Source organism: Stenella coeruleoalba (assembly GCF_951394435.1).
Source record: "Stenella coeruleoalba genome assembly, chromosome: 3".
NCBI classification, from domain to species: domain Eukaryota; kingdom Metazoa; phylum Chordata; class Mammalia; order Artiodactyla; family Delphinidae; genus Stenella; species Stenella coeruleoalba.
The window spans coordinates 161824930-161838138 of NC_137148.1; the positions used below are offsets into that span (position 1 = coordinate 161824930).

Sequence of the window (13209 nt, forward strand, 5' to 3'; positions counted from 1 at the left end):
AAAACTAAGAAATTAATCTTCGTATATTACTATTAACTAAACTCTAGACTTTATTTGATTTCCTAAGTGTTTTTCTGTTCCAGGATCCAACACAGGATTCTCCACTGCATTCAGTCCATCATTTTGTATACATTTAAATATGGTTGTAGATTTAAAATTTTTTTTAATTAAAATAATATGGTTGGGCTTCCCTGGTGGCTCAGTGGTTGAGAGTCCACCTGCCGATGCAGGGGACACGGGTTCGTGCCCCGGTCCGGGAGGATCCCACACGCCGTGGAGCGGCTGGGCCCGTGAGCCATGGCCGCTGAGCCTGCGCGTCCGGAGCCTGTGCTCCGCAACGGGAGAGGCCACAACAGTGAGAGGCCCGCGTACCGCAAAAAAAAGAAAATAATAATAATATGGTTGCTGAAAAATTGCCTCAAGAGGAGTTGATGGGTCAAACAACATGTGCACTTTTAATTTTGAGAGATTCTGGAAAACTGCCCTCCCAACTGGTTGTACGAATGAGCAGTCCCAACAGCAGTGCCAACACAACGTATTCACAGACTTTTAATTTGTTTTTATTTTTGTCTTTGACAAACTAAAGGGTAAAAAACGATATCACATTTTTTTCAGTTTGCATTTCTTCTCTAGCAGTGAGATTGGGCCCCTTTTTCGTATATTTCGATGACCAGGCTGCCCATGTGCTTTGCCCATTTTCTACTGAGTTATTTTTTGAAAAATTAATGTAGAATAGATCCTTACATAATAAGGAACGTAGTTTATTCCTGGATATAAAAAATTATCTGAAAGTGATTTTTCTTTTCTTCGAAAGGATTTTCTACCTAGTTGTTTAGATATAGGAAAGTTTCCATTGATTCTCTTGGGTTTTCTATATATAGTCATACCAACAGCAGATAATATTATTGGGTTGACTGTTTCTGAGGCATTCCTGCCAAAAATGCCAATTAATCATGAGGAAACATCACAAAAACCCAAACTCAGACACCACAAAATGACTCGCTTCGGCTTTTTAAAAAATGCCAGTGTCAAAAAAAAAAAAAAAAAAAGCCAGTGTCATGAAAGGCAAAGACAGATTGAGGAATGTTCCAGATTAATACAATGTGTAAGCCAGGATACTCTTTTGTTACAAGGGACATTATCAGAACAGTTGGAAAAATCTGATTACGGTCTGGAAATTAGAATCTAAGTGTCCATCGATAGATGAATGGATAAAGAAGATGTTTTATATATATATATATATATACACACACACACAATGGAATATTACTCATAATAGTCTCATAAAAAAGAAATCTTGCCATTTCAACGACATGGATGGATCTAGAGGGTATTATGTTAACTGAAATAAGTCAGGCTGAGAAAGACAAATACCGTATAATCTCACTTACATGCAACTGTTGCTATTTTGATGACCTTTTCAGAATTTTTCTCATTTGATCCATTTAGTATGGCGAATTTTATTACCAGACTTCCAAATATTGAACCATCTCTGCACCTCAGGCATAAGTCACTTTGTTATGGTGTATCTTAAAAACGTGTTACTTGGTTCTCTGCTAAAATTCCATTTGGGAGTTTTGTACCCTCTTCATAGGGAGAGGGGTCTGTAGTTTTCCTATTGTGCCATTTTTGTCAGCTTTTGATGTCAAGGATATGCTGGCTCTCACCATTCCAATTACTCATCTTACAGGCAAGGTAAACTGAGGACCAGAGAGGAGAAGTAACCCCTTCAGGTCACTCCCAGGTCAGGGCTGGACCCTAAGTCCTCACGTCTGTGCGATGAGGGCAACACTGTCCTTGTCCTTAGAGGGGACTTAAGTCCCAGCTCTGCACTATCTCACCTCGTGACCAAATGGACCTTAATTTCCCCATCTGCAAAATAAGCATTAGATGGTCAAAGAGGGTCGGGTCTTCTTTCTGCACAGTTTCCGTTCAGGACGGCTGTCGGTCGAAAGCTGAGCGTTGACGGGTGTCGACTGAGCATCTCATCTAGCGTGGGTACCTCTGTAAGTGTCCCAGCAGGGCCCCCAGTGTCTGTCCTCCTGGCCTCGAGCCCTGATCCAGCTGGGGTCTGACTCACCCCCTTGCACGCCGCGCTGGTCGCCTGCAACCCCCGGAAGTTCCCGGGCGAGAGCGCGAGCGGGGATTGGGCCGAGGTCGGGACCCGGAGCGGGTCCGGGGGTGTGGCACTCTGCGCTGGGGGCCCGTCTGGGCTTCCAGGGCGTAACTGCCGGGAAGGAGGGAGGGTCCCGTCAGCACCTGGACCCCGCTTCCCCAGAGACCCTCCAGCATTCTTCCGCCTTTCCTGGGAACGCCCCCTCCCCAGAGATCCCATGCTCCAGGATCCCTCATCCCTTCTCCACCCCTGGCCATTTCCAGGACCCCTCCCCACGGACTCCCAGCCTTTTCCCCAGAAGCTCCGCCTCCAGGCCCCCGGCCCCTCACTCGGTACTTGATTTTTCTTGCATCCTCTACTTGCACTCCCCGCCCTCCCCTGAGCCCCCAATATGCGCCCGACCCCAGGGACCCATGCCTCCAGAGTGCCAGCGCTAACGTGGGGGATTCCCGTCCCCAAAGAGCGCCTCCCCCGCCCCCCAGTTTCGCCCCCCAGGTTCTAACGCCTGACCTTCAGGAGGGCCTTGACTCTCCACAAGGCCCCGCCCACATGGGCAGGGGCATGGGCTCGCCCTCCCCCGGACCCTTCCCGCCCACTCCTTACTCACACGTGCTCGCGCAGCGTCGCCTCCCGGGCTGCGCAGGCTTCACTCTCGGCCTCCGCCGCGCTCGCGCGCCGCTGCGCCGCGTCCAGCCGCTGCGCAGACTCCGTGGCCGCCGCCTCCCAGCGCGCCAGGGCTTCTGCGGGCGCAGGGGGCAGGATCAGGCTGGAGACCAGGCTCATTCCCCTCGCACACCAGCTACGAATTCATAGTCTGCCTACTATTTGCGTGGTTTGTTTTATTTGAATTAAGTTTGTGTGCTGTTTGCCCGACCTTTACGTGTCATTTGCATAGCTTTTCATAGGTTTACATTACTTTGGGGAGTCTCTACACGGCGTGTGCACATTTTGTTGTATTTGCATTGTTCTCTGATATTCGCATGACCTTTGCATATTATGCGCATTTCTTTCACAAATTTTCGCGTTCGTCTGCTTTACGTTTGCACCTGTACGTGTCATTTGCGTAGCTGGGAACCTTCTAGGCTCCTCCCACCTCTAGCCCTGCCCACCACTTTGCACCCCAACACACCTGTCAGCGCCCCGTTCTCTGCCCCCATCTGGGTCCCCTGAGCCTTGGCCTCGTCCATCTCAGTCTTCAGTGTCATCAGTTGGGTCTGAAGCCGACTCTGCGGAGTGGAGGGGAAGTGAGGGGGGAGGGGAGAAGGAGTGAATTGACCCCGCCCTTTCTAGGGGAGACTGAGACTACATTGGTGTTCCCTGAGCTTTATTTGGACCTTTGGGGGTCCTGTAGCTGTAAAACACAGAAGTGGCCTCTGAAGTCTGGGGTACCGAGTGGTGACAGGTGCCTGCCTGGAAGAAGTTCTCTGTCCAGGTCATCCGGCCCCTACTCCAGGCCAACTAGATGTAGAAAAGGTTTAGCTCTGCCGACAGGATCTGGTTCCAATCCTAGCTATGTCTAGACTCGCGGACTGGGGTTTCAGACCAGCACAAGCCAATTTGGTGGTTGACAATTGAGTTTCAAGGGTATACTTAGTCACCTCTGTGAGACTGTTACAGTAGAAGTGGAAAATGGGGTTTTTCTTTCCTACTAACAAGCCGGGAAAACAAAGGAATGAGTGAATGGCTATAGAAACAGCAAAAGCAGGTCTATAAAGTTAAGCAATCCTAGTTTCACTTTAACTGTTACTAATCTGTAGTGCATGCAACTAGAATTGTCCTACACAAAGCTAATTCCTTAATCACTCTCTGACTCTATGTGAATTATATCCTGCACCTGGCATTCTTTTCTCCCACACTCCCTTGTAACACTCCCTTGTAGCTTTCTTCATTTCAGAGAGGAGGTCACCAGCGATAATCTTGGAGATGACCAGACCCAATTACAGAGCTGCCTGATGTCTGCTGTGGCCGTTTTGAAATTTCCCAGAAGAAAGAAGAATGCAAGTCCATCACTTCCTTGATCCTTATCACCTACCCCAGACTACAAGCCCTGACTATAAGACTTCTCCCTATTCCCCCAGAGAGGGGGGCACAGTTTTTTTTGAGGTGCTAGCCTGCCGTGTTCCCTCTTTGCCTGGCAAAGAAATAAAGCTACTCTCTATTTCCTCCAAAAACTCTGTCTCTGTATTTCTATTTGGTACCAGGGTACAGAGGCCGAGATTTTGGCAACAAGACATTCTGCAAAACCACTGGCCTGGCTTCCTTGGAGAAGACTCCATCGAGAGGCAGAGACAGAATTTGAACCCAGTGCAGGCTGCTCTTAACCTCGGCTACCCCAGGCCTTTCCCTCAGGCAGTCAGGAAAGGTGTAGGGATGAATTTTCAAAAGGCATGAATTTTCAAAAATTCATACACTGCCCAACCTCTGCTGCGCCTGGGACACAGGGGTACACAGTAGTTACTCAATAAATGTGAACGGTTGGGACTCTGAGGATGATTCTTCTGCGAGGTCCAGGGCTGGGAAGGGTTAAGGAAGAGTTTGAAGGGGTTGGCAGGAGGAAAAGGGAGGACCTGGCTGGTACCTCCCCCAAGAGGCCAACTTTAGCCTCCTAATTACAGGTGACATGAATGTCCCTCTCTCAAAATAGGGCTGCTCTACACTGGCTGGGAGGTGGGATGTTGAGTGGGTACCTAGGGGGAGGGTTAGCACAGGGCCTCCCCAGGTGGGCTTAGGGGTCTGAGGCTTCCCTAGCCTCCACCAGTGATTTGGCAAATAGCAGAGGACAGTGACACCTTCTTGGTCAGAAGGTAGACTCAGGGCTGAACTGGCATTGTAGGAGTTGGAAGGAATTACGTGTATATTCTTATTTGCCTCCCTCAATTGAAGAATGGCGGAAACCAAGGCACAGGGCGGGGGGGGGAGCCCCAGGGATGTGTGTGCACCCTCTCCCCCCCATATTCTGGATTCCCCAGCCCCCCACCCTGCCCACCTACCTGGCGGCCCTCACAGGCCCTTAGGGCCTCCTCCAGCTCCTGTCGGACACCCTCGGCCTGGTTCAACTGCCTGGTCAGGGCCTCCTCGCGCTGGGCAGCCTCTGCCAGCCGGCGCCGAAGTTCCTCGACCTCGGGCTCCAGGTCTCCAGGCGGCGCGGTGGTGTTGGCCCCTGGCTCTGGGCAGCGAGGCCTCCGGGAGGCCGAGGCGGCCAGATTCCAGGCCAGCAGGGCTGCTCCAGCCGCCACCGCTGCCAGGAACACAGCGGCCCCGCACAGGGCGAACACTCGCCAGGCGCGCCCTGGCTCCGGCCCCGGCTCGGCCATACCGCCGTCCACAGCTCTGGCCCCAGACGGCCACGAGCATTTAATTGGCACCTTGGGGCTCCAGGGACACCCACGGTTCCGCCCTGCCTGGCGGTGGCTTCGAGTTTGTTGGGAGGGGCTGGACCCACGCCAAGGGCCAGCCCAGATTAGTGGAGCCCAAGACAGGACTGGGGGGTCCTGGATTCCAGTCTGACATCTGCACCCCACGTGACCCTCTGAGCCTCAGTTTCCCCCTCTGTGAAGCGGAGATGACAGTAGCTCCTGCCCCGTAGGGCTTTGTGGGAATCACTTGAGTACATCTGCGCAAAGCACCCATTTGCACAGGGGGTGCTTGGCGAGGGTCTGGGGGTATATTGTCCCCATTCTGTTCATGGAATGACCAAGCCTAGAAGACGGGAGGCTACTCGAGCAATTGAGGTTGGCCTGGCTCAGGCTGCCACACTTTTTGTGGCTGGCTGTGAGGACCAGAGGGTAGACGCAAGGGTGGATCCGTCCCATCTCCCTGCCCGTTCTCCACTAGGCCACCAGGGGGAGACCTTACAACGTGAATAGATCCAGGCGCGTTCACACCGTTCCCCAGACTTCCCTCTGAGTCAAATCCTCTTCCTCCCCCTCCGCCCTCTTTCCCCTTATTTCCTCTTGGCCCGCCTCCATTTCCACCTCCCTTTCCTCCTCTTCCTCCACCCTACTCCCTCTCTTTTTCTCTTCCCCCTCTATCTCCCCGTCTTACCCCTCCCCCCTTTCTAATCCCTCCCCCTCCTCTTCCTCCCCAGCAAGACCCCTAGCAGGTCTTTGATGTCACTTCCTGCTCTTAGCTGCCTCCTGCCCTCCTCAGCGCTCTTCAGGCCAGCGCATTCCTACCCCAGGGCTGCCTGAGAGCCCTCTCCTCCCTCTTTGCCCAGTTAACAGTTCCTACCAGCTCTCCCCTGTCCACCAGTATGTCTCCTCCTCCAGAACCCTCCCCCTTCCCCACTAACTCAGGCCCCCTTTTTTTTTTTTTTTTTTTTTTTTGCAGTACGAGGGCCTCTCACTGTTGTGGCCTCTCCCGTTGCGGGGCACAGGCTCCGGACGCGCAGGCTCAGCGGCCATGGCTCACGGGCCCAGCTGCTCCACGGCATGTGGGATCTTCCCGGACCGGGGCACGAACCCGTGTCCCCTGCCTTGGCAGGCGGACTCTCAACCACTGCGCCACCAGGGAAGCCCTCAGGCCCCTTTTGATCAGCTCTCTCAGCTCTGCTGTCATTTTACCTGTGTGTGATTCCTGGCTGCCTCCCCCATCAGACTGGGTGAGCCCCTAGAAAGCAAAGCCTGCACCTGCCCTGTTCACAGGCCACCGCGTGGGCCTGGCACACAGTAGTTGGCAGAAATGTGAGCTGAGTGAACACTATGAACTAGAATCTGTGTCCCTCCCTGACCTGCCCAGCCCCCCGCCCCCCCCAATTCCACATTAAGAAACCAGAGCCCAGAGAGGCTAAGTCTCAGGCCAGGGACACACAGCAGCCACAGGTCACTGCCAGATTCCTGCTGAAGCTGGAATCCCCCCAACCAGCCAGGGAAGAGGGGCCTTTTTAGGAAAGAGGGACATTTATACCCTAGCCATTGGGTGGGAATTTAGGGGAAGAAATTGAGCAGGTCAAACCCATAATATTGGGGCAAACCTGCCCCCTCCATCAGCGAAACACAGCCCAGGTATGGTGGGGGTGGGAGGCGGAGCTGTTTTGGGACTTTCCAGTAGCCCAAGCTGGGAGCTGGGGGGAAGGATGTTGAGTGGGGATGGGAAAGGACTGAAGTCATGTGAGAAAGGTCTGCTTCCCTGCAATCAAGAGAACCTGCTGGAAGCAGAGGGTTCCATTGCCTGAGCAGCTGAGAAACCCTGAGCGAGTCCAGTCACTCCTCTGGACCTCAGTTTCCTCATCTGTTAGATGGGGCTGCCGATGGGGGTGGTGGTGAAATGACTCAGTCATTGTAAAGGGACTCCATGGGAGCGCCTGCTGAGTCCCCCTGTGAGCTGGGGACACTCACAGAACTGACGGGCACCCAAGCCTCACCTTCTAGAGCCGAGGTTCTCACCGGAATTGATTCTGCCCCCCAGGGGAAACTTGGTAATGTCTAGGGGCATTTTTTTGTTGTCACAACCTCGGGGTAAGGTGCTATGGGCCTCTAGTGGGTGGAAGCCAGGGATGCTGCTCAACGTGCTACAGTGCCCAGGGCAGGCCCCACAGCAGAGAATGGTCCAGTCCAAATGTCAAGAGTTTGGAGGCCGAGAAACCCTGTTCTAGAACTCCAGAGCGGGAAGCTGGTGCTCCGAGCAGGAGGTAGAGACTAGCTGAGGCCATGAGGCAGGAAGGAACCTGACAAATCAAAATGCAGAGAAGGGCTTCCCTGGTGGCGCAGTGGTTGAGAGTCCGCCTGCCGAGGCAGGGGACACGGGTTCGTGCCCCGGTCCGGGAAGATCCCACATGCCGCGGAGCGGCTAGGCCCGTGAGCCATGGCCGCTGAGCCTGCGCGTCCGGAGCCTGTGCTCTGCAACGGGAGAGGCCACAACAGTGAGAGGCCCCTGTACCGTAAAAAAAAAAAAAAAAAAAAAATGCAGAGAAATGGTCACAGGGGGTGGAGCAAGAGGAAGTTAGGGGCTGGGGGTGGTGTCGGGGGGGCGTCAGGGGGGCCTGTGGCAGGGATGGGGTTTGGGGGTCCCTGGGAGGGCAGCGGGAGCCATGGAGGGGGGGCCCGACCATCTGGGCTCGGGACCACGGTGAGGGCAGTGCAGAATTCTGGGAATTCTGGGCAGATGCAAGGGACCTGCCCCCACCCCCAGCCACGCACAAGAAGTTGCCCGGACAATAGTCAGGATTCCAGGCGAACTTGGAGGAAGGAAGATAACAGAGGAGGAAGGAATTATGGGCCACGGGAGGATCCAAGAAAGTGGGTTGAAGGGTTTATCAGATGGTAGGCTTCAATTTTGAACACCTTCCAATTTTTTTTTTTTTTTTTTTTGGCCGTGCCACGCATCTTGCGGGATCTCAGTTCCCCAACCAAGGATTGAACCCGGGCCACGGCAGTGAAAGCTCAGAATCCTAACCACTAGGCCATCAGGGGACTCCCAGTGGCCTTCAATTTTGAGAAGCAGAGAGGCTCTCTGAAGGAGGGGGCATTGTGACACAGGCCTGTGTGTGTCTGCAGATGCAGGTTTGATCCCAGCCCTGCACTTTCTGTGGGAAGGGATTGGGAACCAGGACAAAGTGTCCCTCACCACAGCCTCGGTTTCCTCATGGGACCGCTGCCATCAGAAGATCCCGGCGAGGAGATGAGAGCAGAACACTGCAGGCGAGCTGATGAGGGTGTAGAGGTCTTTAAGATGATCCAAATGGACAAGAGGGCTGGGGAGGCAGTGGGGTGGTGGCTGCCAGAACCGCAGGGATTCCTGAGAACATTCTAGAGCAGGGAAAGCTGGATGTGGATGTCAATGGGTGTCCACCGTGGCCCGCAGGGCAGCCCCCAGATGCTTGGGGGTGACACAGTAACACTCCAAAAACTTGAGAGAAAAAGTTTCCCCTCCCCAGAGGGGTGTTTACTTTTTCGGAGCCCAAAGACCCCAGAAGAAAGTGACTTTCTAGAAACCGTGTCAGCAAGAAGCAGGCGCCCCACCTTCCACCCCCATGCCCTCCTCAGCTCTAGGGCAGCCTTGGGCCAACTCCGCTACTTCTCCATGCCCAAGGTATCCCTCCAGAGCTGCCCCATGGACCCCTTAGGCTACCCCATCCCCCCTCTCTTCCCCACAGCCGTGTTGCCATGTGGTCCCCTCAGAACGGGCCAGGTCAGGAAGCCTCAAAGGGGGAAGCAGAGAGGGAACCGGACCAGTCCAGGTTGTGGCCTAAAAGACATCAAAACAGGGACTCAGAGGCAGATACAACACGGGCTCCGCGCCCTCAAGCCCTGCCCCGCTCCAGGACCGCCCCACCCCCACCCCCTCCCTGCTCACTGGGCTCTCCCTCCCTCTCCAAGATTCTTCTCCTCGGGGCCCAGCCCTCTGCCCCGCAGGTAGGCCACCTCCCCAGACCGTGACCCATCCCCGACTCCCATCCTTTCCCAGTTTTCTTTTCCCCGGAGCTGCCCCCTCCTTACCGGCCGGCTTTCTGGGACCTCAGATCAGCAGAGCCTCGAGGACCACGACCACGACCACAGCGAACAGGACGCTCGAGCAGCTAGAAGAGTTGTTCTCAGCTGAGGCCTCACTCCCTCTTCTGGAGTAGAGATCGGGACAATTCAGACAACTGCCAAGCCGGCTCCAGCAGCTGGAGGCTGCGCCCCTAAGAATCTCCACTCCTCCCCCACCAAGTCACTGGGGAGGAGAGCTGGCAGCGGCCACCCCATGGCTGTGTGACACACGGGACAAGGCTGGGACTTAAACTTTGCCCCCTGAGCAACGGGGTTTTTCGAAGCCAAGGGGGTCGCGAGTCTTCGGGGTGGGGTGAAAGGGGAGTGGCCAGTGGGGGGGGGGTCGTCTCGGACCTTAGTCTCTGCACCTCCGCCAAAGTGTCCTCCAGTTTCTGCTTCAAAATCTTGACCTCTCCTGGTGGGGTCGGGTACAGAATCGAGGGGCGCGTCAACACACTGACCACGCCCACTCACCTGGCTCCAACCCGGGACATGTCCCCGCCTCTAGCCCCGCCCTCATTCAACCCACGCTGGGAAACCTGGCGTGCTCCCCCCTCCCCTACTCCGAATGGAATCTGGTCCCATCCCTCCCTCCCGACCCCAACCCTGGGACCCTCCCTCCTTAGTCCTTTTCAGTAACTGGCCCACCCCTCCGAGCCCCGTCCGTGGAACGCTGGCCTTGTGCTTTTCTCACCCTGAAGCTCTGCCACCTGTGTCTGCTCCATCTTCAGAGAATCCCTCAGGGTCACCTGCGACGCGGGGGTGGGGGTGGGGTGTGGGAAACTGGACTTCTGTCCTTGGGCCCTGGACCCCTCCTTAAGCCCTGGGATCAGAGGAGCTTGGGTCCAAACCCCCTTCAGTTTCCACTCCGACCGTCCCCTGCACCTCAGTCTCCCACCTTGAAGAGTGGCCATAACCCCCACCCTCCCAGGGCCACCGATAAGGGTGTGATCCTCGAAATGGGAGTTTTGAGGCCCTCCCCAAGAGAATTTGGAAGCTCCCCATGCCCAAACTCTAGGAGCAGTTTCCAGATCCCCCGGGGCTATTGCCCAAGAAGAGTGAGAGGTCCTCCCAAAACCAGAACACAGGGGGGATTTCGGAGTCCAAGTAGAGGACCAGTGGGAGTTTCAAGGTTCCCCCATATCGGGACACAGATGAAAATTCCAGAGTCTCTCAGGATGTGGTGGGAGTATCAAGAGCCTCTTTCTCTGGGACCTGGTGAGGTCCCGATCCCAACCCCTAGGGGGGGCTTCTGCTCCCCCAAGACTGGGGCCCGAGGGGAGTTTCTAGCTCCCACACCCCAGTGCCCTGGAGTCTGGAGGTTCCCCCCTATCCTAGCAGGGATACTGAGGCCCCTGCTCTAGGGAGCACCCCACCCCACACTAGCACCCTGGAGAGAGTTTACAGGTCTCCAAACCCCGGTGGGGACATCCAGGGGGGAGTTTTAAGGTCTATCTTGATCTCCACGTAGACCCTGTAAGAACCCCCCCGCAAGGACAGGGCCCTCTCTAGGGGGTGCAGTGGCTTACCACCGTCTGGTTGCAGGTGGCCGCCTGGACCTCCATCTCGTGTAAGACTTCCTGGGCCTGGGTTAGCTGGTGCTGCACGTACCGAGTGCGGTTCTGACACTCCTGCTCTGCTTGGAGGCCATCCGTGCAGTGCTTGCTGTTGGCGCTGACAGCGAAGATGACCAAGGGTACAAGTAGAGCCATCAGAATCACCAGGAGAAGCAGGAAGCACAGGCACCGCGGCAGCTTGCAGCAGCGCAGCACCGGCTCATTCAGGTGGTCAACCATGGGCACAGGGCTGTAGTGATACAAAGTAGTGCCCTCCAGCTCTGTCCGTAGGGAATCTGGACGGGAGTTAGGGGAGGGCGCTGGAACCTCTTCTGGGCTGGGGCTACCCCCTTATTAGCATAGGAGCTGTGCTGACCAATGACAAGTTCCAGGAGGATCCTCTGACTTGGAGATACTGGAATGAGGGCATCTAAAGGCAGAGCCCAGGCTTTCTGTTTCGGTTTCCTTTTTCCCTTTCTCAGAAAAAGAGGTGGGTTGTTTCTGCCTAATTATGGCCTCGGGACTTTCTGGGTTGGTTGCTGGCCAGTGAGATCCTGTGGGAGGGGAGCTGGGGCTACCTGCGACACCCCATCTCAAGTCCCTGCCCTTCTCCTTTATGTTTCTGAGGGTGACAACTGCAGTTACTGAGTGTTTAGTGCATGCCACCTTTGTGTTCATCTGTACCACGACCTGAAGAGGCCGAGGGCATTTTTGGTTCCCAAGTCCCCAGCTGGGGAAACTGAGGCTGAGAGGTGACTAGTGGACTGGGGACAGGGTCTGGGTCTGACAGAAGAGGCTGGGTTTTGAATTCAGGGGTCTCCCTGGTGACCTAGCAGGGGTTCACTTAGCATCCCTGCCCCTCCCCCCCCGCCAAGGGGACCGTAGGGTGCCATGGAGGGTGTCAGAGGAGGGACCGTAGCCTGTGGGAGCGGAGAGACGATCTGGATGGACCCACGAGACTAAGGCTGCAGTCCCCCTATTTGGCCACCAGAGGCTGCCCCAGCCAACAAACCAGGTCCCTGTTCTAGCTCCACCCAGGAACCGGCTCCTACTTCCACAATCTGCCCCTACCACCCCAGGACTCCACATAAACCCTCTGAACTGTCAGCGAGCAGGACCCTGGGGGGCCTTCATTCCTGAGTTGTTTTTACAGATGTGAAACGCCTCCCTCGCCAAACGGAAGATGTTAACTACTTGATGACCGTGAGCATGTAGCCCCCAGGCCTAGTGGTGCCTAAGGATTGATCATGTTTAACTAACCCCTGTGACACCACCCTGTTACCTCACCATCAGCCAATCAGAGAATTGTGCACGAGCTGATCACAGACCCTGTGACCAACACCTCCCCCCACCGCCGCCGCCCACATACCCGGACTTTAAAAATGTTTTGCTGAAACCCTTCGGGGAGTTCAGGGTTTTTCTGAACCCCGCGTTCACGAGCCTCCCGCCTCCTCGCATGGCCCTGCGATAAACCTTTCTCTGCTCCAAACTCTGACGTTTCGGTTTGTTTGACCTCACTGTGCGTAGGGCACACGGACTTGTGCTAACAGAACCTCAGTTTCCTCATCTGTAAAGTGCGGCCATAACAGGAGCAGCCTCAGCAGGAGGGGCCGGTGAGGAGTTCTGAGTAAAACGCTTTGGCATCCAGTAGGCACTCAGTGGATGTGTGGACGGCTGTGTGGCTCGGGGCAGAAGGAGAGGTGGGTAATGCAGAAACACGGCCATGGAGTGAGGAGCACATTTTGAGGAAAGATGATCATGTCCATCTGGAACACGCTGAACCCAGAGGGCCCGGGGGTCGTCTGGGGAGAGGCCTCCAAAGGGGGTTGGACCCTGGAGTGAGCTTCAAGGAAACTCAGGCCACACTGATCTCCCCTCCATGTGGCCTGGGGAGCCAGAGCTTCCTGTTGGAAATCGGCTTGATTACAGGCTTCCAGCTGCCAGCTGTGACCTCTGGAAGGCAGCTGCGTGCATTTCCTGTGGCTTCTTCAGCCGCAGCCTGACCACAGCCCAGATTCTGTTGCGTCAGCCATTTGCCGTGTTTGCAGTCAGCTGGGTCAGATGGTGC

The 13209-nt window shown here is 55.3% G+C and overlaps 2 protein-coding genes across 2 annotated transcripts; both read right to left on the reverse strand.

Moving 5' to 3' along the window:
* Nucleotides 1-620: 620 nt before the first annotated feature.
* CCDC194 (coiled-coil domain containing 194) lies at nt 621-5438 on the reverse strand. Its single transcript, XM_079916947.1, has 4 exons — nt 5107-5438; nt 3246-3342; nt 2724-2856; nt 621-2227 (listed from the first exon to the last, which is right to left on the reverse strand). The coding sequence occupies exons 1-4, from the start codon at nt 5428-5430 to the stop codon at nt 2077-2079; spliced, it is 705 nt and encodes a 234-aa protein (XP_079773073.1). The 5' UTR covers nt 5431-5438; the 3' UTR covers nt 621-2076.
* Nucleotides 5439-8849: 3411 nt separating this feature from the next.
* Nucleotides 8850-11523, reverse strand: BST2 (bone marrow stromal cell antigen 2). Its single transcript, XM_079917280.1, has 5 exons — nt 11115-11523; nt 10280-10334; nt 9940-10000; nt 9553-9671; nt 8850-9301 (listed from the first exon to the last, which is right to left on the reverse strand). Exons 1-4 carry the CDS (start codon nt 11379-11381, stop codon nt 9572-9574), a joined length of 483 nt encoding a protein of 160 aa, XP_079773406.1. The 5' UTR covers nt 11382-11523; the 3' UTR covers nt 8850-9301; nt 9553-9571.
* Nucleotides 11524-13209: the final 1686 nt, after the last annotated feature.